The 25,017-nt window shown below is 41.8% G+C and overlaps 1 protein-coding gene across 3 annotated transcripts in view; it reads right to left on the reverse strand.

Annotated features, from left to right (window-relative positions):
• Nucleotides 1-25,017, reverse strand: part of cyth1b (cytohesin 1b) — a 198,910-nt gene that overhangs the window by 112,300 nt on the left and 61,593 nt on the right. Inside the window, exon 1 of one of the 3 annotated variants that reach the window (XM_068004020.1) lies at nt 4,425-4,608. The exons of the other annotated variants lie outside the window; for them this stretch is intronic. Coding sequence (XP_067860121.1) covers nt 4,425-4,452 — 28 coding nt within the window. The 5' untranslated portion in view covers nt 4,453-4,608. Of the gene's footprint in view, nt 1-4,424; nt 4,609-25,017 lie in introns of those variants that run through there. 3 annotated transcript variants of the gene reach the window in all.

The raw sequence follows: 25,017 nt of genomic DNA on the forward strand, positions 1-25,017 counted from the left end.
GTTAGTTTCTGACAACATTGCTTTAAAGCAGAACTATCCACAATTAAAACAATGCTAAAACGAAGGGACTAACTGACTGTAAGGATTCTTCCATGCAACTCTGGGCTTTCCATAGTGATCTGCCCTAATGTGGAAAGCTAACCGAGCACTGAGAAGGTTAGCTGTTGCCTTTCCTTTACTTGCCTTCCACCAATGGAAGGCATGTGGATGCTCTTAGGAGGCAGGGTTATCCTAGCTTCTATATAGGAGTTAAAAGGACATTATTATGTGAGAAAGTGCCTGGTCTTCACCTGACAGCTCTCTATTTCAAATCTGGAGTTCAGTTTGCAGGTGCAATCTTACTTCACTCACTAAGTAATGCATTATTCTAGAGTATTGCAGATAGTGGCACTAGAGCAAGACATGCATTGGGTACGTAGCTCTGAATAAATGATGGTGTGTAACACTATTCCAGATAATACAATGTACTGTGATGATGAAAGATAGCACTGTCTCCTTATTAATTCTGTACATCAAGTATAAATTCAGAAGCACATTTTTGATTTTTTTTTCAAACAGATTATCCCCGCTAATGGTGACTGCAATGCTGATTAGTATTAAAAACACCAACGTCTTACTTTCCAGGTCACTATACCAATGGTTCATCGGCTGTAAATAATCACCACTACTGCTTTCGGTACATATGTATTGTTCAACTATTATCCATGAATATCATTACAAGAAAAAGGCTGACACAATATTAAACATGACTAATGAATAAGTTTCATGTCTGTACTTGAAGTAACAGACATGACTACAACATACAGAAGCCAAGTCAACCATTACTCAATGCTGAAGACTCTTATTAACCGTCTATAGCAACTTACATTTCCAGAGGCACCCAAGTGTTTTAACACTGCAAAAATCTTTGCAGTAGATAGCAACATTGTCACCATATTGTAAGATATGCATTACAGTAACTGCTCAAGTATTTCCTCAGGTAGCCACCACATAGTGTGACCGAAGTACTAGAAGCAAAGAGAACCTATACAATTGCTTACTGTAATTACTCAAAACCTCTAGTGTAACGCAAAGTATTGAGAGAATTTGTTTCCACGATCCTTAAATGGTTAAAAAGAAATTACTGCTCTACCTCAGAATGGAGGACTAAAAATCTCATTTATCATGGTTTGAAGCATGAAAAGAAAAACCTTGCATGAAACAACATTTCCTTAATCTCAATAAAACTTTTAAATTTCATGTAGTTCCCCACTTCCATTTTCACATAAATTGTGTACACTTTGGTTTGTAAGGGGGAAAAGGTTGATTGGCTTTTGAGGAGGAGGAATTCCCTATTCAAATTTTCCCTTTACGCTAGTGACATGCCATTATTTCATGGCTGATTTCCTTAACTCCACCTCAGGTCCAAAATGCCATTTGTACAGTCATCCGGAGCAGTTCTGATTTAATTTGCTCAAACTACAAAACAGATTAGTTTAAAATTCAGAGTGGGCAGCACTAACTGAAGTTCCCAATGTCTAAGTCCTTGGCCTCAACTGTTAATTTAGGGACAGTCCCTTCTCCACAAGAAGGCAGGAGAACTTGGGGTAGAAATTCGATCCCTGCGCCTGAACGAGTAGGCCCAAGGCTCACCCGATATTGGCCTCGGGCCTCATTTAAAGTACACTGGTGAGCTGCGTCCCCAGGCAGCTTGTCGGTGAAGAGACTTCCAATAGCTGCTATGCCTGATGCATTGCAAGACCCGGAATTCCCATTCGTAGACTAAGGTACAGCCGGGACCGGCAGTGAAGATGATCATCAGGGAGAAGAGCAGCAGTGATTTCCTGGCCAGGTCCCCTGGGACAGCAAATCAAATGTTGCATCCTAATTGCACTGATGTTCTGCCTGGGGGCAAAAGGTACACAAATTTGCAAATAGTGTGCACACCTGGCCATATCCCCGAAGGTAATCCATTTTATTCAAAATATAATGATGCATCCAAATGCAACAGTTAAAGCAACTGCATACAGTACATCGCCAGGAAAATGGCAATGTTTCATCCATTTCCCAACCTGAAGGTTTTCACTTCATGTCTTTCAGCCACGGCATTTTAAAGACTTTTAAAGAGTCTAACTATGCATGCACGCACTAAGACAGCAGTAAAATGGCATAACTTCAAGTGACATTTAATCAAATGCAACAAAAATGTACTGAGATTAGAAAACAATTCAATATATAGTGAATATTACTGTATAACTCATGAACTACATGAAAACAGGTATTGGCATAATCACAACTACAGAACAGTGTGAGAGTTCAGTTGTTGTGTGTCAATTAGCATCAGCTCCCACTAACTGCATTTAACTTAATACCAGCTAGCACTGGACCAATACAAGCTATGAGTCCTGCAGCAGACCAGCTACCCCGTGTCACTTAGTGCGCGCAGGATATTAAAGGGTAATTTAATTACAACTTCAAAGTACCCATCCAGGCTTCAGCAAGAAATACTTGTTGATTGTCATGTCGGCAAGAATAATCCACACGACAATGACATTACATTCCCTGAAACTGGGCGGCTGAAGTGATACATTCATTAAGACTACACGGTTAGTACCATATTCAAACTTGCACAACACACCAAAGAAATGTTCAGACTGATTATTACAGTTGGATAGCAATGGCTGACTGTTTAATTTCCACACAATTTCAATAAAATGTATGTATTAAAATTATGACCTGTAAATTCTAGACAGCACTGTCAATGGAGCTCTTTTTCCCTGTGACTGCACTGGGACAACAATATTACTTCACTTATATAGCATTTTTAAGGAGCCAAACAACTTGCATTTATGTAGCACCTTTAATGTATTAAAACGTCCCACGGTGCTTCACAGGAGCGTAAACTGACACCGAGCCAAAACATTCAAATGTGCTTCACAAAGTGGGGTGGGGGATAAGGGGTTGGGAAAGGACACTGAGCAGGAGATAGGCGAGGTGACTGAAGCTGTGGTCGAAGAGGAGGCTTTTGAAGGTGCATAGAGATGTAGCAAAGTGCCAGGGTTTAGGAAGAGAATTCCACGTTTTTCAAATTAAATCGTGTGTGTGTGTGTGTCATAAAATAAAGGCAATGGAACCCAACCCATGATATATTTGAATAAATCCCAATGACCTGATTGAAATCATGGAAAAGATAGAATTGCTGGGGTTCAAACTTGATTGATCACAGATGGCAACCCAGAAAAACAGAATCCCAATTAAATTCTGATTTTTTTTTTAAACTGGTGGTGAAATTCCTCCTCCCACTCCAGTTTAAAGAAACAATCCTAGCATAATGACGAGATGTGCCATTTTTAGTTGTAAGACTCAAATAGAGTAGCGTGCTGTATTACAAATTGCCTGTTTAAAATGATTTAAAACCACCATATGATTATTTTGGTTCCAAAAGTTGTTTTTAAAAGTAGAACGCTGAAGCAGAAATAAACCTGTCTAGCTCAGTGATATCATCCACACAAAAAAAATGTTCACTTTATTTTCATCGTATTTCCTTCTGAACAAAACAGGTTTAAAAAAATTACCATTAAAACAGTAAAGACTCAGGGAAACCTTTTTTTTTAAATTGCAAACATTTTCAATATACATATTTTGAATCAATTTCTTTTCAAACATTTTAGTTTGCTTAATTTTTAGTATAGCAAGCTACTTATTTGTACCAATGAAGCTTCAAAACGCAGCCCAAGTGTAATAGACGTTAAGTATAACATTCTGACGTGTTGTAATGCTCTCCCTCACCAAATAGAGAATTGGAACACAGTCTCTGTCATGCCCTTCGCAAAATGGTTGTTGTAGAACCCTCAAAAAAACATTGATGCTCAACAAATATACTGTGCACAGAGCTGTGGTTGCTGACATTTAATTTGCTTTTATGAAATCAAGAAGAGACACCGTAACTTCAGTTGTTATTGTGATAATAATTTAGCTATAAAATCTTTGCTTTACCCATTAATGTTCTATTGATTAGACAGATGCGAACATTGAAAATAATACTGCTTTTGTGCCAAACACCCAGTGTTGTTTGGTTAGCTAAAGCCTGATATAACCCCATCCTGGGGTCAATTCAATAAACTTTGACAGAGTAAAAGTCAGAAAAATAGTACGGTTAGGTCTCATAGTAAAGCCACAACCTAGGCCAATTCCTGGTTTAGTACAAGGTTTAAGCCAAAACAATTATAAGAAGATTATTTTTAATTTTGTAAATCTGTACAATAAAAAAGTAATAATTTATATATTAATCCCTCATCTTACTAACATCCCTCAACATTGTTTTTGCTAAAAGAATCATAATCTTAAACTAATACCTGTACTGACATGAAGATTAAACAGACGGCCTGAATAACTACCAGTGATAGTTTGAAAGGAAAAGGAAATCCTGACATATTTAAACTTACCAACACCACCTTCAGTATTGAGAACCATTATTCCAGACACTGTGGCTCAAAATAACTTGTAAATAAAAGTATTTCAATGAAACAGTCGATGCTGAATCCTAAGCTGCTGAAGCAGAGATCCAAGAATTCTTAACACAGCTTAGTAACGGCAGGTGGGGCTTACAGCACCTACACTTCATGAACCAATCAAATACACCCGTACTACTTTGTGTACTTTAACAATCTACTGTGCAAAGCAACAAAACACCAATTGGCTGTCTGCTCGATAGTTATATAAAGGAGGCGTTGAACTTTATTTGCAGCAAGCACCCTTGAGACAGGCACACCCTGCTTATGTGCAGTTGAGCTGGCGACCTTCCTGTATGTTTAAGTAAGAAATGACTCAGTGAGCTTGGCATTCTCAGGCCTGCACATGTGCTTGCACAAAGACAATTTGAGACCTGTTCCAAAAATAATACCGGCTCGGCACAGACACAAGTAACAGCAAATCCCAGTAGCAGCAAGTAACAGATATATTTGAGGTTGTTTTTGGTGTCTACAATTCAATTTCATTTCATTGAAATTAAAGGAAATGGCTTAAAAATAAATTTTTGTTTTACATTTTCTTTAAAACTAGATGCTGATTTTAAACTGAAAGACTACAAGGACCCCAATTATATACATTCCTCCAAATGTATAGTACTTGAAAATGTTTTCTGTATAGAGCACTGTAACTGCATTGAAATGTTGCCAGATCAGGCGCGATGGGCCGAATGGCCTCCTTGTGACTGTATCATTTTAAAATGTAGCCTTGCTTTTGAAAAGAATTCAGTGAAGGGAAACGTTGTGTGTAAAATGTCAGTGTCCTGTTCGACCCCCAGCTTAACCTCCTACTCCACACCTGGTCCTTTGCCTAGACTGATTTCCTCCATCTCTGGAACATTATCCATCTACGCCTCTCCCTCCGTCACCACTGACCAAACCCTAATCCACACTTTCATCTCCGTGAGAATCGACGACTCCAACGCTCAACAGCTTTCCCACCTCCACAAATTCCAACACATTCAAAACTCCATGCACTGTGTCCTGTCCCATGCCAAGTCCTGTACACCCATCACCCCTTAATTCACTTAACTCACTGGTTCCCTGTGCCCCAGAAAATCAACCAATCAAAAAAGTAAATGCCCTGTGAAGGGACGGGATACATTCCCGGTTAATTTTGAAGGACTAGTTGGTCGGTTAGTTTTAATACTGGAGACAGTTGATAAATGAAACACTAACTCACAATGGAACGTGTGGCTGTAGCGTATTTTGGGGAGCTTGTAACAGGGCTCGGAGTCACATTAATATTAATACTGACTATTCAGACACAAAAGCTAAACATTTTAATATTTCATTGTTTTCAAATCCTCGTTTTCAAATTTTCATTTTCATTTTCCAACATGGCCTCACCCAACATTATATATGTTATCTTCTCCAGTCTTGTATTCAATATGCCCTCCACTCCTCTAATACCAGACTGCTTATTCCTTATTCCCTGTTCCCTCTGCTCTACCATCAGATGCCGACTTTTACGTCACTATGCCCCTGCCCTGTGCTGAGATGTTTTCCTTTATGCGAGAGTTGCTATAAAAATGCAAGTTGTTCATGTACAAAAAGTTAATTGCTGATAATATATTTTCCATAATAAAAAAACTGAAGTATTTCAATCACATGCAGCCTACATTTTATGATAAAACTAGTAATCCAAAACTTTGAAAACAATTACTTTGAATAGATCTGAAATTATATACCATAACATACAGCAAATAATCCTATATAGAGTACAATAATTTCTCATTTATTTTGGGTCTGTGCAATACATGAGGTACTTCTAGGCTGAAATGCTACTTCATGGAGTGTTTTTCTCCATTATTAGTGGCCCACTAACAAAATAAAAAGAACTTCAATTTCTATAGTCCTCAGGACATCCCAAAGTGCTTTACAACCAATGAATTACCTTTTAAGTGTAATCACTGTTTTAATGTACAAAACCCAGCAGTCAATTTGCACACAGCAAAGGTCCCTCAAACAGCAATGAGATAAATGACCAGATAATCTGTTTTTGGTGTTGTTGGTTAAGGGATAAGTATTGGCCAGGATACAGAGAATCCCCTGCTCTTCTTCCAAGAGTGCCATAGGATCTTTTACGTCCACCCGAGAGGGCAGAACCTCATGTACATTTAACCTCACATCTGAAAGATGGCACCTTCAACAATGCAGCACTCCCTCCATACTGCACTGAAATGTCAGCCTAGACTATGTGCTCAAATCTCTGGACTGGGGCTTGAACACTCAACCTTCAAAGGTGCTACCATTTTAGCCAAGGTAAACCAATGTGGGGCTGTGAAAAATCCAATTTCTGTGAATGTGATGTCATTAGTAGTTGCAAATTGAGGAGCAAAAACAGGTATTCTCCTGTTTTTACTAAAAGCGTAATTTCACCTCTCTATATATCGATTGGATTAGAAGTTTTGCAATGAACTTATACTGTCCCATAAATCAGAGTCCACAGATGCATGGGACAATGTGAAAAACTGATGATCTAATCATCTGACACAAGGGACAACCCTTATTGTAGAATCCAAATCTACTCTACACTTGATCCTTCAATCCTCTCCAACTACCATCCCATATCTAACCTTTCCACTCCAAGGACCTCGAACACATCATTGCCACTCAGCTCCACGTTCACTTCGCCAAGTTGTCGAGTTGTGGATGAGTCAGAACTTTCACCAATTGTACAATGAATGACCAAATCCAATTTATTTATCTCCCATCAAAACTCTGCACCTTTGCTCCTAACTCCATCCCCCGATGCTGTCAGATGTGCTGTGTTTTGGTAGCATTCAAGTACTTGTAGTTTTTCTTTTCATCAATACTGATGTTTGCAGGTTTGTTTTGCGTTTGTTGTAATGCTTGGCTTGTGTGTCAAGAGCATTAGCTGTTGAATCTACTGTGTTGGTGTCCTGGCCTGGAGCATAATGAGGCAAAGATTAGATAATGAATAATAGCTTACCTTGGATTGAGTTGAAAGGCTGTAACTCAATAAAAGGGTTCAGACAACCTCATAAACTGTAAGCAAAGCTTAGTTTATGAAATTATTTTGTCAGAGATTAAATTAGTCTTTAATTCACTTCCTGATGTCTGCTTTTTTTTAGCTCCACAAGACAGAAATCAAAAGGAAAGCCCTTTATAGGGCTGACCAAAGCAAAGAGAGAAGTGGAGAATGGGCAGAGATCATGGGGTAGATTTTAACTTTTAGCGCCGGGGGCGGGGTGAACTCAACATTGGCAATCAGCTGCCCGTTATTCACCCCACCTGATTTTCCTTTGTCTTGTGGACTCTAGCGGGATCATAGGCGAGGCTAAGCAGGTCCCTATTGTTGTGGAAAGAAGGGCTGAGAGCAGAAGTACAAGTAATGAGACAGCACCTCCCAAACCCGCAACCTCTACCGTCTAGAAGGACAAGGGCAACAGGCACATGGGAACAACACCACCTGCACGTTCCCCTCCAAGTCACACACCATCCTGACTTGGAAATATATCGCCATTCTTTCATCGTCGCTGGGTCAAAATCCTGGAACTCCCTTCCTAACAGCACTGTGGGAGAACCTTCACCACACGGACTGCAGCAGTTCAAGAAGGCAGCTCACCACCACCTTCTCAAGGGCAATTAGGGATGGGCAATAAATGCTGGCCTCGCCAGCAATGCCCACATCCCATGAATGAATATTAAAAAAAAGTTCAGAGTCTGGGCAACTACAAACTAGAGAAAACCTCAGAAGACAAAAAAGGACACTTTTCCAGCTGTATACTACAGCTACAGAGTCAGAAAAACTAAGCATGTGTTCCACATTTCCTTTGAAAAAATCCAGCATAGCTTGAATCCATTCACGCAACTTTTGTCTTTTGAAACACTATTCATAGCCTCACTGAGATGATTTTGTAAATCATGCAGCACTTTCCACCATTTTGAAAAAAGTCTATTCACGGGCTATTAATCCTACTAGCTACTATTTTGTATTAGTTTATTATGTATGATCAAACAGGCACAAAGTCAATGATGCCCAAAGTTGGTGTTGGAAGGCCTGAACTGCATTTGAATGTAGCCGGCGTGTTATGGGTGGCAAACTACCCGTCAGTTCTAGGAGGCTGGGAAATCAGCCGGCTCCTTCACTGAGTCGGACAGCTGGTAGGAACAGATCCCGAAAGGGGCCGAGCACAGGCCAGCAATGGGTCGCACTATATTTGTGGGGCAATTTTGTGGAGCGGTCCCTTTAAGGACCAACTACTGGTTAGACCGCTCACTGCCTAGTACAAATGGGCAGAGTGTGCTGATTGCACATTTACAGGCCCACCTGAAAGTTGCATTCGGGGGGGTTTCGACGTCCATGGGGTGGCTAAGGCGACCCCCCCCACCCTCGTGACCATTCCACCCAACCCCACCCTGTGACCGTCCCCGCCCCCAACCCCATGACCATCCCCGCACCCCACCCCCCCCTCCCCCAACACCGTTTTTCAGGTGAGAAACAGTAGTCAGCACTTGAAAATCGCCCCCAATATTTCTATCACATCAACAAGAACTATTGATAATTTCTAATTGGTTTTCAGTTGTACTGAAACTATGAAAGTATTAGAATTGTTTCAACACAAAACTAATAGAAATTTTTACTCACATTCTGACAGTTCTGATGAAGGAAACATGAACAAAACATGACCCATTTTTCTCTTTGTAAATGCTGTATAATTATAGCATTTTCTGTTTTTCTTTCAGAAATTCTAACTAAATGCCTTTTTGAGACCTATACCATGCTTCTGAGAAGAGTTTGTTCATTCAATGAGAAGGGCGTATTTGTTTAAAACATATACTAAAGGCAACAATTTAACCGAGAGTCTCGTGTAATATTTCTGTTATATCTATGGTGCAAGGACAGTATTGATTTCTAGCATAAATGAAGGCACACATGCAGTAAACAAATGTTGGTAAAACAAGGACACATAATCTACAATGATGTATGACTAAAGCAAAAAAAACACACATGACAAATGAGAGATAAAAAGATACACTGCAAACACTATAACAGGGTTTTTCCACAGTCCAAACGCAGACTGAGTGGGAAGTGGGTGCAGTGAATTTTTCATCCATCACTTTGGTTGGGTGCTGACTCTACTGAAACTTTCAGGGCAGCCTCATTACAATTTTACCAGTGGGTTCCCAGCGTAAACAATACCAGAAATTCAGAGCTCTCTGGCTGTGGGGCAGGATTTCCTGTGTTCATTTCTAGTCCCGCAGCAGCCGCTCAGAGGGGAAGGCATTTTTTGTTAAAGAAAATTTTCATAACTGAATTAATCTTAGGTCTTTGAATGGGAAAGCGAGGTCGACCGCCTGGGTTTCAAAGGCTGGATTGCCAAGACTGGAGGTGGGGGAGGGAGCACATGTGGCCCTACAACCAGTTTGGAAATACTTGCCCTAGGCCACAAACGGATCAGGAAAGTATCACAAAAAGCGAGGCAGAAGCTCACAGTGCCAAGGACGCTTGGATTTTGTAGAATCTTGCCACAATTCTGCTGTTGACAGGGAATGAGGTGGAAGTTGCATATTCTGGCAATCAAGGCATCATTCACCCACTTGACACACCTGTGCACTGCAGATTGACTGATGTTGCTAATGTCCCCTTTGATAGACTGCAAAGGGCCTGAAACACAAGAGTTCAGGGTGGAAGTCACTACTTGTAAATAAGTTTTGAGGAAAAAGAAATTGTGAGGTAGGTAATTTAAAAAAAAATGTGTTTTTGGAATGTGGGCAAAGGACAGTATTTACATAAAATTACCAGCACTACTAAAATTAAAACTAGGCAGCGTTCTAAGCATCCTGCACAGAAATCAAACGAGCCCATTAAAACTGTTCCGTCAACAAGTTGTACCAGAGACGCCCTGCTAGTTTATTGCATGCTGTGTAAGAAGGAGGATGTAGAGTTTTGTTAATCTATACTTGAACTTAGAATGACACAAGAGCTATTGAAACAAAGCCATTATACAAAGCTGTATTTGCACCGCCTTACACATTGAACAGTGTAACAATGGTGAAGTTTGTGGGGAAAACAAAGGATTATATAAAATATTACAAAACAAGTTGAAAAAGAGTCAAACCAGAACACTTAAAAGTGTTGGTGGGAAAGGAAATGGAACCAGTGAAAAATCAAAAGGAAAGGAAATTGCTACTGTTTATGAGAGATAGAATCAACCAGAATGAAGTGAAGTTTATTTATGTACATACTTGGCCAGATAAATTCAATTTAAAAAGTGAACTAACATTCCAGTAGATTCCACTGATCCCTTTACATAGACATGAGCAGACTTTAGCTTTTAGCATGAGTTTAGACTTGTTGGTTCCATCATTTGACTTGCATCAAGATTATATTCCCTGCGGACCTTATTTACAACAAGTCCTGGACTACCATCGTGCATGTTCACGTGCAGCCCGCAGAAATCATTAATTTGACACCACTACGAGGCTTCCAATATCACAAGCAACAGAAACAAAAGCAGCAAAATGACAGCTGGTTGACAATAAACAAAACAATAAATCACGCAAGTCCTCCATCACTTGTGAAAAAATTGAGAAGTTTTGGTTTTAAAAATATTAATATACGTTTTCCTTCCTTCACATGCTGACCACTGCTGCAATCAGTCCAGTAATTTAAAACTGTGTCAGAGGCGGTTCTGTGGAACAGGACTTCAAACATTAGGAGTTCTGCTCATTAAGCTCCTGGAAGCCAGAGGGGGTTGGTCTTCCAGCAACTGATACAGAGTACAGTCCAGAGAACAACATTCCTGGCTTCTTAATCAAGGAGCATTTCTAATAACAACAACAACTTGCATTTATATAGCGCCTTTAACGTAGCAAAACATCCCATGGTGCTTCACAGGAGCGATTATCAGACACAATTTGACAACGAGCCACATAAGGAGATATTAGGACAGGTCACAAAAAGCTTGGTCAAAATGGTAGCTTTTAAGGAGTGTCTTAACGGAGGATGGAGAGATAGAGTGGTTTAGGGAGGGACTTCCAGAGCTTAGGACATAGGCAGCTGAAGGCATGGCCATCAATAGTGGAGCGATTAAAATTGGGGATGTGCAAGAGGCATGAATTGGAGGAGCGCAGAGATCTCGGAGGGTTGCAGGACTGGAGGAAGTTACAGAGATAGGGAGGAGCGAGGCCATGGAGAGATTTGAAAACAAGGATAAGAATTTTAAAATCGAGGCGTTCCCGGACTGGAGCGAAAGGAGGTCAGCAAGCACAGGGGTGATGGGTGAACAGGACTTGGTGCGATCTAGGATACGGGCATCAGAAGTTTCGGATGAGCTCAAGTTTATGGAGGGTAGAAGATGGGAGGCCGGCAAGGAGAGCATTGGAATGGTCGAGTCTAGAGGTAACAAAGGTATGGATGGATCAGGGTTTCAGCAGATGAGCTGAGGCAGGGGCGGAGACAGGCGATGTTATGAAGGTGGCAGGCGGTACGTTGAGTGTGGTGGGGGTTTGATGTCAGTTAAAGGTCACTGGATAGTAACTGCTGTTTTGAATAAAGCTAATGCAGAGATATCTTGTCTCTGCAGAAGTGCAAAAAGGTGCTGCAAGTTTCTTTGAACTTTGATGGAAATGTTTTTCATTCTATACTATCAATTGATTTAGTTCTTTGAATTGTTTGGTACTAAGCATGCTGAATGAAGTGGGGCTGCAAACAGTTTAACTATCATGGTTTGCTATTTTGCGCTTTGGTCTGGGTGAGGAAAATCTGGCTGTAGAGTACTGCCCATCTGCAGCTTGGCACAAATTCCTAAGCACAGGGTAACACAGGAACAGAAGTAGAAGTCGGCCCCCTAATATGTTTGTCATCTGCTAACCCTGAGATAATGCTCAGGTACAAACGATAGTACAGTTGTGCAACTTTCTTTTGAAAAAAGGGCAACTAAATAAAAATATTTAAAATGAACTCTGCAGGAAGGAGAGTACATTAAAATAAAAACGAGGCAAATGGTTCCAAGTCTTTTCAATGGGTGATGGTATTCTGGTTAAAGCATTCACATTCTATACTAACTGTCTGAAATGACTCAGTTCAACTCTTTACCAATACATGTCCTAAGACCTCCAGAATTTGTTTTGATGGAGGCTAAATAGAGGGAAATGGTTGCTTGTTGGGTACAGAATAACAATGCAATTCAGCACCAACAGCAGATACCAAAGTTGAGTCCACAACCTGTTATCATTCTGTCTGGATAACTGATGAAATAGATAAATGAAAAAGACAATCTGGAATAAAGGCAATAAAATCTGGTTTTGTGATGGCATGGCATCTGAAGGCAGCCTTAGAAGCAAAAGGACCATCAAGAATCAGAACTGCCAAAATGATTTGGGCTTGCTAGAAATTAAACCTCAGTACGACCTGCGGCTTGTAGCGCGTGCTAAAGGGGATGTAGGAAGACATTAGATGATTTACAACTGTCTTTATTCAGCAAGTCCTGCTTTTACAGTAAAGTCGAACCCATCATTCAGTGTATCCCAAAGGAAGTGGATCATTTCCTTCATCAATCCAATGAGGCAAATGCGTGGCTAAGACATGCATGATAAAGGAAAATATTCGGGATTGCAATCTTTAAATTCACAAAAGTTTTTGGAATTCTAGCATTCCCATGGGGAAGGAAAAAGTTAAGTTTCTTTTTCCAATTTCTTCTTTTACTTTCCTGTTGAATTTTTCTTTGAAACATATCAAATTTCTTTCTTACTACGAGAAATGCCAGTCATTACAAAATAGTGGGGCCCCAAGTGAAATGTGGGCAAGCAAGAAATACATGTGCAGAATTATATACTCAAACCACCACCCCTTTCTTTGTCAACCATCAGCCCTTTTCTTCCCTCCATTCCTAAAGTGATTGGCAGCTTGCTGAGGTATAGTTTTACAGATGCCAGGCACCCTCCAGTACCTCATGAAAGATGCCATTGTTTGTGCATGAGCTGAGATAGTGGGTATCAACAGGATATCTGATCACCTCAAAGCTAAACCAGATCCGAAACCAAACCTGTCACCTGAAGTTGACGCTTGCACACCTCCAGCAAAAGCTAGTGATCAGAAGCAGGAACCGTACTAAATCAGCACGGAACAGGGATCAAAGTTGGGACCTTCTTCTCTGTGAGGCTGACCTGCTCACTGGGCATCAATGGAGAATAAAATCAGATCAGCTTCAAAACGTGTGTCCAACCCGAACCCGCCCCATTCCCACTCGGTGGTTTGTGTTAAAATCAGGGATATGGTTTCTACATCACATACTTGTGTGTGTAGTGTTTGTGGTCCTGACTGTAGAACTAGTCCAATACTGCTGGAATGGTAGGTACAACTGTACTCAGTCTCTGATTGAATGTTCTGATGTTCCTTTCCCCTGAGGAGGTAAATATGATACAAAAAGAGTCTAGGGTTCTCACAGCCTTTTTGTTCTCTAAATGTAGAGATGTTTCCATTTGTCGGGGAGACCAAAACTAGGGGATATAAATATAAGATAGTCACTAATAAATCCAATAGGGAATTCAGGAGAAACTTCTTTACCCAGAGTGGTTACAATGTGGCACTCACTACAAGTAGTTGTTGAGGCGAATAGCATAGATGCATTTAAAGAGAAGCTAGATAAACACGAGGGAGAAAGGAATAGAAGGATAAGTTGATAGGGTTAGATGAAGTCGGGTGGGAGGAGGCTTGTGTGCAGCATAAACGTCAGCATGGACCAGTAGGGCCGAATGGCCTGTTTCAGCGCTGTACATTCTTTGTAATTCTATGTTCCATTTGTTTAGGGATTTTATGACTATTTCTTTTGTATAAATGTACGTATGTGCATTTCATCTCCAAGTCACTCACCATCCTGACTTGGACATACATCACCATTCCTTCATTGTCACTGGGTCAAAATTCTGGAATACCCTACCTAATGCCATTGCGGGAGCACCATTGGCACATGAACTGCAGCGGTTGAAGGATAAGACCCATCATCACCTTCCCTGGACAACTAGGGATGGGCAATAAATGCTGCTTTGCCCACATTCCAAGAATAAACTTTAACAATTACTTACCTCTCAATTTCTTCTTTTCCTCAAAATATGTAGCTGTATTTACAAATAGTGATTTTGTTATTGACTCTTACTGTCTGTTATATGTGACCGGCAACACTTGTAAAGCACAGTTAATAGTGGAATTTCCTATTTAGTCTGGAGTTAAAAAGGAACAGTACATTCTACTGAAAAAATTGCTAATTTTTATAAAGGGAGATGGCTGTATACTTACCAGCTTCCCTTATTTTCTTGTTTTAGAACTGCTGTTGAAGCATTGGACATCATTTTAACTCAGAAAAACGGTGAGGACCCCGGGGGGGGGGGGAGGGGAGAACGGGGGCAATCAAAACATTTTAAATCTAAAACCCGCCCCCAACCTGCCCATTTCTAGTTTTAACAGAGGTGGGATGAGGGACGGGTGACCAACCCACTCTCAGGAGGCGGGTTGGCCACTAAAAGCTTTCAAGGAGGTTGCAGGCCTCCATTTTAACAGATTTTTTGTTTTTAACCCCTGGGGGCTGGGATTCCCGGGCCTTCTACTTCACGCCATGTGAGAGGAAGCGAGAAGGCCCAAAACAGCAGGTAAGTGCCTTTACAACACTGCTAGTGAGCCCGGAGGAGCAGGGGTGCTTCCCCCAGGCCCAACAAGCCTACCTGCAGCCACCACCCCCACGATCTCTGACTCCCCCCACCCCCACCCCACAATCTACGACCCTCCCCATGATGACTCCCGACCTCAACATCATGACCCCCAACCCCTTCTTGGATCCTCGTCCTTCCTCTCCTCCCATCTGACTGAGGTCAGCCTGTCAATCAAGCTGGCTTGTCAGGCGGGAAACAGTCAAAAAATAAATAAAAGACATCCTTACGTCAAAATCGTAAGGATGTTCGGGAAAGCCATACTTCCAGGCCCCCCCCCCCTCCCCTACCCGGCTATCTTCCCGGCTCGGAGTAAAAATTTAGGCCATTGAGTGGGAGCAGACATTTTATACAGAACTCTTTCGACTGGAACATAATTGAGTTCTACTCAATCACATCATGAATGCCCACAGCTCCACTATTCCTATTCATGCTTTTTCTGGAAAAGGACTTTCATAACATCACATCGGGTGCTGTTCTGCCAAGATATCTGCTTCCAAGATACACCTAACCAACAGTTCTGAAGCACAAAATATGGAAGCAAGGGAAGATACCAAAAAGAGTGTACAGATATCTCCCTTTATAACATTTAAGATTATGGGGCAGTTCAGTAGAATATGATTTTTGATTTACTGTGTTTACTTTTAATTCTAGGCTGTTCTTGTAGTTTGAGCACCAAAAATGATAATGTAGTGCAGAATTTGCAAGTTCAAAGGAAAAGGATTATAAAAAGATGTGGAGCAATATAATTTTCAGATTGTCACCCCTCACCATTCATGTATGAGCACCACAGACACCTGAGCCCAGAGATGTCAAGAGTAGAAACAATTTTAATGGCTTCACATTACAAACAAAAGGAATACTAGGGTTGCGTGTAGCTCTCTATCCTCTTAATCAAAACTCTAAATGACCACTCTTTCACTTAATCAAAATTCTTACAGGACTGGGAGCTTTTAAAGTGATTTTTTAGATTACTTTACTTTCAAGCCAGTGCATTTTTGCTGTGTCTTTCCAGGGGGTCCCTTCATTGTATACGTGCAAGGAGCATTTATGTTTCAAGAAAGAAATCTGCTGAAGAATGCTTTTTTACAGAGAAACTAGTGTTAATAATGCACAGTAAGCACTATATTCTTTACAGACCACAACAGCACTCCACATTGTCTCCACTACAGTAGTCCCAAAGACCCAGTGGTGAATTTAACTAAATGCCCTTAACTCTCTGTAATGTGCAAGAATAATTTAGTAATGTTGCCATTACCACAGAAATGACAATGTTTCCAAAACTAAATCCCAAGAAAGCCATGCCTTGCAACCCTTCTGAGAATTATGGTTGCACTTTAGCAGTAAAGCAAGCATGATGAGATGGAAAGGAATTTTATGTAAAAGGTAGAACATTAATAATTGATTACTTCTACTGTATGTTTAGTATTGTTATAAATTTTCTACATACTGTATCATTTGAAAATGGTTTTCAAAAAGAAATTCTGCAAGCTCAATACAGACCAGTGGTGATTCATTTTAATAGGAAAGGAGGACTTACATTTATATAGGGTCTTATTAAATTTCCCAAAAACATGGTTTACTTTGAAATGCAGCGATTGTTATGTAAGGAAATGCGACAGCTATTCTGTCTGTACACAAGGTCTTTCAACGAGCAAATGGGATGGTTGGTCAACTAATCTGATTTTAGTGGAATACTGGGAGAAATCCCACTTTTCTAATCGTGCCATAGTTTCTTCAACATTAGTCTGAACAAGCAGTTGGGGCCTTGGTTTGTTGTCTCCACCTCGACAATGCAGCATTCCCTCAGTACTGCACTGTAGCGTCAGACTAGATTATACATCAAGTCCTGGAATAGAATTTGAACCCACAGTCCTTTGACTCAGAGATGACACAAGAGAACTTAATAATACAATTTCAAGGTTGTACGGCACTTGTCTAAACATTGTTAATTGAAATTCTGCAGTTCCAGCATCAATCTTGACATCTTACAATTAATATTTAAGTATTGTAAATTCTCAACTGGAGCGCTGGTTTTACAACTAGAACCAAAACAACTGAATCTGCAGAAAAGATGACTGATTTGTCAACAATTATTTTCTAAGATAAAAACAGAAAATGCTGGAGAAGCTCAGCAAGTGAGGCAGCACCTGTGGAGAAAGAAACAGAGTTAACGTTTCAGGTCTGAAGACCTTTCATCAGAACTGCTAAGATTTTCTAAGATTTGCTTGGCCAAAAAATAAATAAAAGGCTTCCTGAATAACTATTAGTAACACTGATTTCTGGCCAAAATATACCATAGTATTCACTATTTCATTCAGAAAATGTTATTTGAGGATAACTGCCAGCATACAAATGTTTTCAGTAAACAATCAAATTACACACAAAATTATATACCAATTTTAATTACTTTACTACATAATTGCTAGTCTGTCAGACGTAAGGATTAAATTAAGGAATTACAGAAGATGATGATTAAAGAACACCATTACTTTGCAGCATTACTATATAACTATTTAATATTTGTTGTAAATGAATCATAGAAGGTGCGCAGTCACGAATATGAATGTCTTAATCCTCATGCCAGTCTGCCACCTGCTGTCCAGTGGACTGTTCAGCTCGCTAATGCACTGACAATTAAGTTGTAAACTGTTGCACTCTGAAGTCCCAAATAACCTACAAAATGGCAGTAATTTTGTATAGATAGGCAACCTCAATGTTGTTTATTGTTAAAATCAGCCTCAAAGGAGGTGTAGAAACTCCAATGGTTAGAAATTAAAGAAAGAACTTGCACTTATATAGTGCCTATCACAACCAGAGAACATCCCAAAGCACTTTACAACCAATGGAGTACTTTTGAAACGTAGTTACAGTTGTAATGTAGGAAATGTGGCTATTTGCACACAGCAAGGTCCCACAAACATCAATGAAATAAATGGACAGGTCATCTGTTTTAGGTCAAGATTGAGGGATAAATGTTAGTCAGAAATTCTAAGCAAAAATTTACCAAATAAGAAAAATCCATATTTCACCCATACCCCACAACAGAAAAATTACACGTATACAATCATATTTACTTAACTTTTATTTCTGCAATGTAATTTCAAAAAACTGATGGCATAGGTAGCTCAGTCCCTATCGTTTTGGCTAATTGAAGTGAACTTTTGCTCACCCTAAAACATTAAATCTTGTTTGAATCAAAAATTTAGTTACAGGCAGCATTTATCCTCAAACATACTCATAATCGGCTTTAAATTCTGTTGGTTCATTATTGAAGAAGGAGATAGCGAATATTTTGTGGTTAATCCTTTCCTGCACAGACAGACCAAAAATAACGTCTTTAGGCTACTGAAACTCAACGGTCCAAAGGTGGTTTTGTATTTTTGAATTTTGTTAAACTGTACAGACCTTGTGCCTTAATGCAGCAATAGTTTATGTCCTCAGCAAATTATTTTGGCTTCAAACTACTAAATGCACAGTAAATGCTGCGATGTGGGCCTATTTAGTCTTTGCCTATAAGTTGTGTTGCATTTGAAACTATGTGGGCTGCACATCATAAGACTCTGCAGCCACAGTGTCATGGGTTTCAAAACGGTGAACTTGAATTATTTTTAAGGAATTTTGTTTTTGCTTTAGCAATACGTGTTTTTCATTTTATTTTGTTTGTGGTAAACTGTCAAATTGTAACATCAACAATGCACTAAGTTTAGTGTCCCATTAACAGTCACTACAAAGGGCTCATGTTGTCCAGTGGATGAATTTCATGGGGAAGAACAATTCCTGACCAGTTATAAACAACTTGTACTATGAAGTTGCCATGTCCCAGACTGTACCCGAGTCTGTACTGTGCAGTGTGTCATGTTCCTATTGTGTACACAAATTTGCGCTTTGCAGTTTGGCATGTTCCTGGAGTGTACATGAGTCTAAGCAGTGCAGTAGCTATGCTCCATTAGTGTACACAAGTCTGAGCAACGCAGTAGTTATGTTCCTATAATGTACGTCAGTCTGAGCAGCACAGTAACCATGTTCCTAGAGTGTACACGAGTCTGAGCAGCGCAGTAGCCATGTTTCTATAATGTACCTGAGTATGAGCAACACAGTAGCCAGGTTCCGATAGTGTACACGAATCTGTGCTGTGCATTATGTCATGTTCCTATAGTGTACACAAGTCTGTGCAGTGCAGCTGCCATGTTCCCGCACTGCAGTCAGCATGTGACGATACAAAGTTGTTTTGGCTGTGACTGCCAATTTGCATTATTGATAAACCCATGTTAAAATATAAAGCACTGTTATAAATGATTTTACAGGACCATTTACCACAAACAGTACTTTCCCCTAGTTGATCAGCTATACAATTCTTGGCCTTGTCTCCAAATTATGAACTATGAAAAATATTTATTTTTAAAGGAAAGGATTAAACAGTGCAAAAAAAGTGGAAAGAATGTTGAAAATAACAGTGCATCTTTGAAGTGCTGTAGTCATTCCTATTTCACGATAGGGAGTAGCTTCAAGGGGGCCAGGAACATATGATTCTTTTGAAGCGTGCACAGCAACCCAACGATGCAAGTCCTGTAGTGCTGACCTGACCTTTTGTACATCATAGGCCATGGCCTCTTGTCATTTCTGTGCAAAATGCAACTCCTTTTTACAGCAAAATTTGTTTGCGACAGACGTGGTTGGAGCATTAATGAACCAACAGAACTGGTCAGAGGCTATCTATCATAGCTGGGACAGGAAAAAGCAAACAGCGTCAAAAATAGCACTATTCTCATGCCAGCTGCCATACATTATATTCAGCTCGAACAGTTCTTCAGAAGATTCCAGCTGCCATACTGGTGATGATTATTTAATAGTACAACAACTTTCAGCACACATTATAGTAAAGCTGCGTTTAACATTTCCCTAGACCAGTTCTTTTATAAAATCGACATCAAATAAGTTATTTTTTTTTTATTCGTTCACGGGATGTGGGCGTCGCTGGCGAGGCCAGCATTTATTGCCCATCCCTAATTGCCCTCGAGAAGGTGGTGGTGAGCCGCCTTCTTGAACCGCTGCAGTCCATGTGGTGACGGTTCTCCCACAGTGCTGTTAGGAAGCGAGTTCCAGGATTTTGACCCAGCGACAATGAAGGAACGGCGATATATTTCCAAGTCGGGATGGTGTGTGACTTGGAGGGGAACGTGCAGGTAGTGTTGTTCCCATGCGCCTGCTGCTCTTGTCCTTCCAGGTGGTAGAGGTCGCGGGTTTGGGAGGTGCTGTCGAAGAAGCCTTGGCGAGTTGCTGCAGTGCATCCTGTGGATGGTGCACACTGCAGCCACAGTGCGCCAGTGTTGAAGGGAGTGAATGTTTAGGGTGGTGGATGGGGTGCCAATCAAGCGGGCTGCTTTATCTTGGATGGTGTCGAGCTTCGAGTGTTGTTGGAGCTGCACTCATCCAGGCAAGTGGAGAGTATTCCATCACACTCCTGACTTGTGCCTTGTAGATGGTGGAAAGGCTTTGGGGAGTCAGGAGGTGAGTCACTCGCCGCAGAATACCCAGCCTCTGACCTGCTCTCGTAGCCACAGTATTTATAAGGCTGGTCCAGTTCAGTTTCTGGTCAATGGTGACCCCCAGGATGTTGATGGTGGGGGATTCGGCGATGGTAATGCCGTTGAATGTCAAGGGGAGGTGGTTAGACTCTCTCTTGTTGGAGATGGTCATTGCCTGGCACTTATCTGGCGCGAATGTTACTTGCCACTTATGAGCCCAAGCCTGGATGTTGTCCAGGTCTTGCTGCATGCCGGCTCGGACTGCTTCATTATCTGAGGGGTTGCGAATGGAACTGAACACTGTGCAGTCATCAGCGAACATCCCCATTTCTGACCTTATGATGGAGGGAAGGTCATTGATGAAGCAGCTGAACATGGTTGGGCCGAGGACACTGCCCTGAGGAACTCCTGCAGCAATGCCCTGGGGCTGAGATGATTGGCCTCCAACAACCACTACCATCTTCCTTTGTGCTAGGTATGACTCCAGCCACTGGAGAGTTTTCCCCCCGATTCCCATTGACTTCAATTTTACTAGGGCTCCTTGGTGCCACACTCGGTCAAATGCTGCCTTGATGTCAAGGGCAGTCACTCTCACCTCACCTCTGGAATTCAGCTCTTTTGTCCATGTTTGGACCAAGGCTGGAATGAGGTCTGGAGCCGAGTGGTCCTGGCGGAACCCAAACTGAGCATCGGTGAGCAGGTTATTGGTGAGTAAGTGCCGCTTGATAGCACTGTCGACGACACCTTCCATCACTTTGCTGATGATTGAGAGTAGACTGATGGGGCGGTAATTGGCCGGATTGGATTTGTCCTGCTTTTTGTGGACAGGACATACCTGGGCAATTTTCCACATTGTCGGGTAGATGCCAGTGTTGTAGCTGTACTGGAACAGCTTGGCTAGAGGCGCAGCTAGTTCTGGAGCACAAGTCTTCAGCACTACAGCTGGGATGTTGTCGGGGCCCATAGCCTTTGCTGTATCCAGTGCACTCAGCCGTTTCTTGATATCACGTGGAGTGAATCGAATTGACCGAAGGCTGGCTTCCGTGATGGTGGGGATATCGGGAGGAGGCTGAGATGGATCATCCACTCGGCACTTCTGGCTGAAGATGGTTGCCAACGCTTCAGCCTTGTCTTTTGCACTCACGTGCTGGACTCCGCCATCATTGAGAATGGGGATGTTTGCAGAGCCTCCTCCTCCCGTTAGTTGTTTAATTGTCCACCACCATTCACGACTGGATGTGGCAGGACTGCAGAGCTTTGATCTGATCCGTTGGTTGTGGAATCGCTTAGCTCTGTCTATAGCATGTTGCTTCCGCTGTTTAGCATGCATGTAGTCCTGAGTTGTAGCTTCACCAGGTTGGCACCTCATTTTTAGGTACGCCTGGTGCTGCTCCTGGCATGCTCTTCTACACTCCTCATTGAACCAGGGTTGATCCCCTGGCTTGTTGGTGATGGTAGAGTGAGGAATATGCCAGGCCATGAGGTTATAGATTGTGCTGGAATACAATTCTGCTGCTGATGGCCCACAGCGCCTCATGGATGCCCAATTTTGAGCTGCTCGATCTGTTCTGAATCTATCCCATTTAGCACGGTGGTAGTGCCACACAACACGTTGGATGGTGTCCTCAGTGCAAAGACGGGACTTCATCTCCACGAGGACTGTGCGGTGGTCACTCCTACCAATACTGTCATGGACAGATGCATTTGCGACAGGTAGATTGGTGAGGACGAGGTCAAGTAAGTTTTTCCCTCGTGTTGGTTCGCTCACCACCTGCCGCAGGCCCAGTCTAGCAGCTATGTCCTTCAGGACTCGGCCAGCTCAGTCAGTAGTGGTGCTACCGAGCCACTCTTAGTGATGGACATTGAAGTCCCCCACCCAGAGTACATTTTGTGCCCTTGCTACCCTCAGTGCTTCCTCCAAGTGGTGCTCAACATGGAGGAGGACTGATTCATCATCTGAGGGAGGACGGTAGGTGGTAATCAGCAGGAGGTTTCCTTGCCCATGTTTGACCTGATGCCATGAGATTTCATGGGGTCCAGAGTCAATGTTGAGGACTCCCAGGGCCACCCCCTCCTGACTGTATATCACTGTACCGCCACCTCTGGTGGGTCTGTCCTGCCGGTGGGACAGGACATATCCAGGGATGGTGATGGAAGAGTCTGGGACGTTGGCTGAAAGATATGATTCTGTATGGCTATGTCAGGCTGTTGCTTGACTAGTCTGTGGGACAGCTCTCCCAATTTTGGCACAAGTCCCCAGATGTTAGTAACGAGGACCTTGCAGGGTCGACTGGGCTTGGTGTTTTTTTGCCGTTGTCGTGTCCGGTGCCTAGTGGTCCGATGCCGGGTGGTCCGTCCGGTTTTATTCTTATTATAACTTTTCGTAGCGAGATTTTACAACTGAGTGGCTTGCTAGGCCATTTCAGAGGGCAATTAAGAATCAACCACATTGCTGTGGGTCTGGAGTCACATATCGGCCAGACCGGGTAAGGACAGCAGGTTTCCTTCCCTTAAGGACATTAGTGAACCAGATGGGTTTTTACGACAATCCTGTAGTTTCATGGCCATCATTACTGATACTAGTATTTTAATTCCAGATTTTTATTTAATTAATTGAATTTAATTAATTAATTGAATTTAAATTCGCCAGCTGCCGTGGCGGGATTTGAACTCATGACTCTGGATTTTAGTCCAGGCCTCTGGATTACTAGCCCAGTAACATAACCACTATGCTACCGTACCCGTTGAAAACCATTATCTGTTTCAATGTTCTAATTACTGTTAGCTAATCATTATTTTCAGGCCTATTGCCTAGTCGGCCTTAATCAGAATACGGTGTCCTGTTTTGGGCTCAGCTCCGAAGCTTCCACTGGTAGGATCGCTCGCTGGCACCAGCCGTCCAGGTTCGCACAATGATGGCTACCTGGATGAATTATCTAAACATCTGTAATAAGATGCAGACAAATCAAACAACACTTTGCTTTGAGTGAATTGGGTTGAAGCACAAGACAAACATTGTCTTTTCTTCCTAGAACTTGGACTTGACTCCCTGTGACTATCAGAGTCTTGAGAAAAATAAACTTGGTTGGTCCCAACTCAGATCCTAGTGACCATGGGCTTGTAATACAAAACTGCCCATAATTCACCAGTAATTTATATTGAACGAGCAATCTCAAGCAATTAAAAAATTAACTGGAAAATGGAAAAATTTCTAACAGTACTTTTGGGGTGTTCTGTGCTGTTGCTGAAAAGGGGAAAAAAAGTGGAAAACTGCCTCATTTCCTGGCGCTGATACCCCTCACCTTTACAAGTACACAAATAGAATAAAGAATACATACGTTATGTAAATAATGACCATTTATTATGAACACATCTGCTTACATAAGACATTTCAGCCAACGTCAGCAAGTGTGCGTATGTACTCACGAAATACCAGAAATGGCCAGAACAAGTTTTTTCGGGAAGTTACATTGCTTTTAGGATTGGTTGAACAAAAGCAGAACTGAAGATGCCAAAGGGCAAGTTCACGAACAGGAAATCTGTTTCCTGTTTGGCCTTGTGAAATTACTTAGTTAAAAAAAAGTTGTAGTGAAAAAGTAATGTAAAGCAAAGCAGTGAACCTTGCATAACTCAAAGAACTGCTGATGGGCTAAACCCAAGCACTTAATTACTTTTTTTTAAAAACTGATTAAAACAATCCACCAGAAAATAAATTCAAAATAATGTAGGAACAGATTTTTGTTTTAAATAAATTTTAAGAACCTATGCAGGGTCACATTTCTGTTGCTCATAGTGAGTCAGAGAATCCTCTGTTTTCTAATAACATGGTCACGATGTTATGCAACACACAATGGCCCGATATTTATGGGGAGGGAGCAGGGGGTGCGTTTCTGCAGCCGGGAAACCCGGATATACCGGGAAGGCGGAGATCCTGCCCAATTTAACAACAGGACTTCATTAGCATTTTTTAACTCCGTTTTCTGCCCAGCAGTTGGCCAGAATGAAAGGCTGCAGTAGAAGGCTGTAGCCGGGGACGTTCCCCCGGTAATTGGAGAAGATCGGGGGTTGGTGGGTGGGGCTCTGAACGCGGCAGCGAGGAGGGAGCGAGAGACCATGGGGAGGCAGAGACCATGGGGAGGCAGAGACCATGGGGAGGCAGAGACCATGGGGAGGCAGAGACCATGGGGAGGCAGAGACCATGGGGAGGCAGAGACCATGGGGAGGCAGAGACCATGGGGAGGCAGAGACCATGGGGAGGCAGAGACCATGGGGAGGCAGAGACCATGGGGAGGCAGAGACCATGGGGAGGC

Source organism: Heptranchias perlo, chromosome 23 (genome assembly GCF_035084215.1).
Source record: "Heptranchias perlo isolate sHepPer1 chromosome 23, sHepPer1.hap1, whole genome shotgun sequence".
In the NCBI taxonomy this organism is placed as follows: Eukaryota; Metazoa; Chordata; class Chondrichthyes; order Hexanchiformes; family Hexanchidae; genus Heptranchias; species Heptranchias perlo.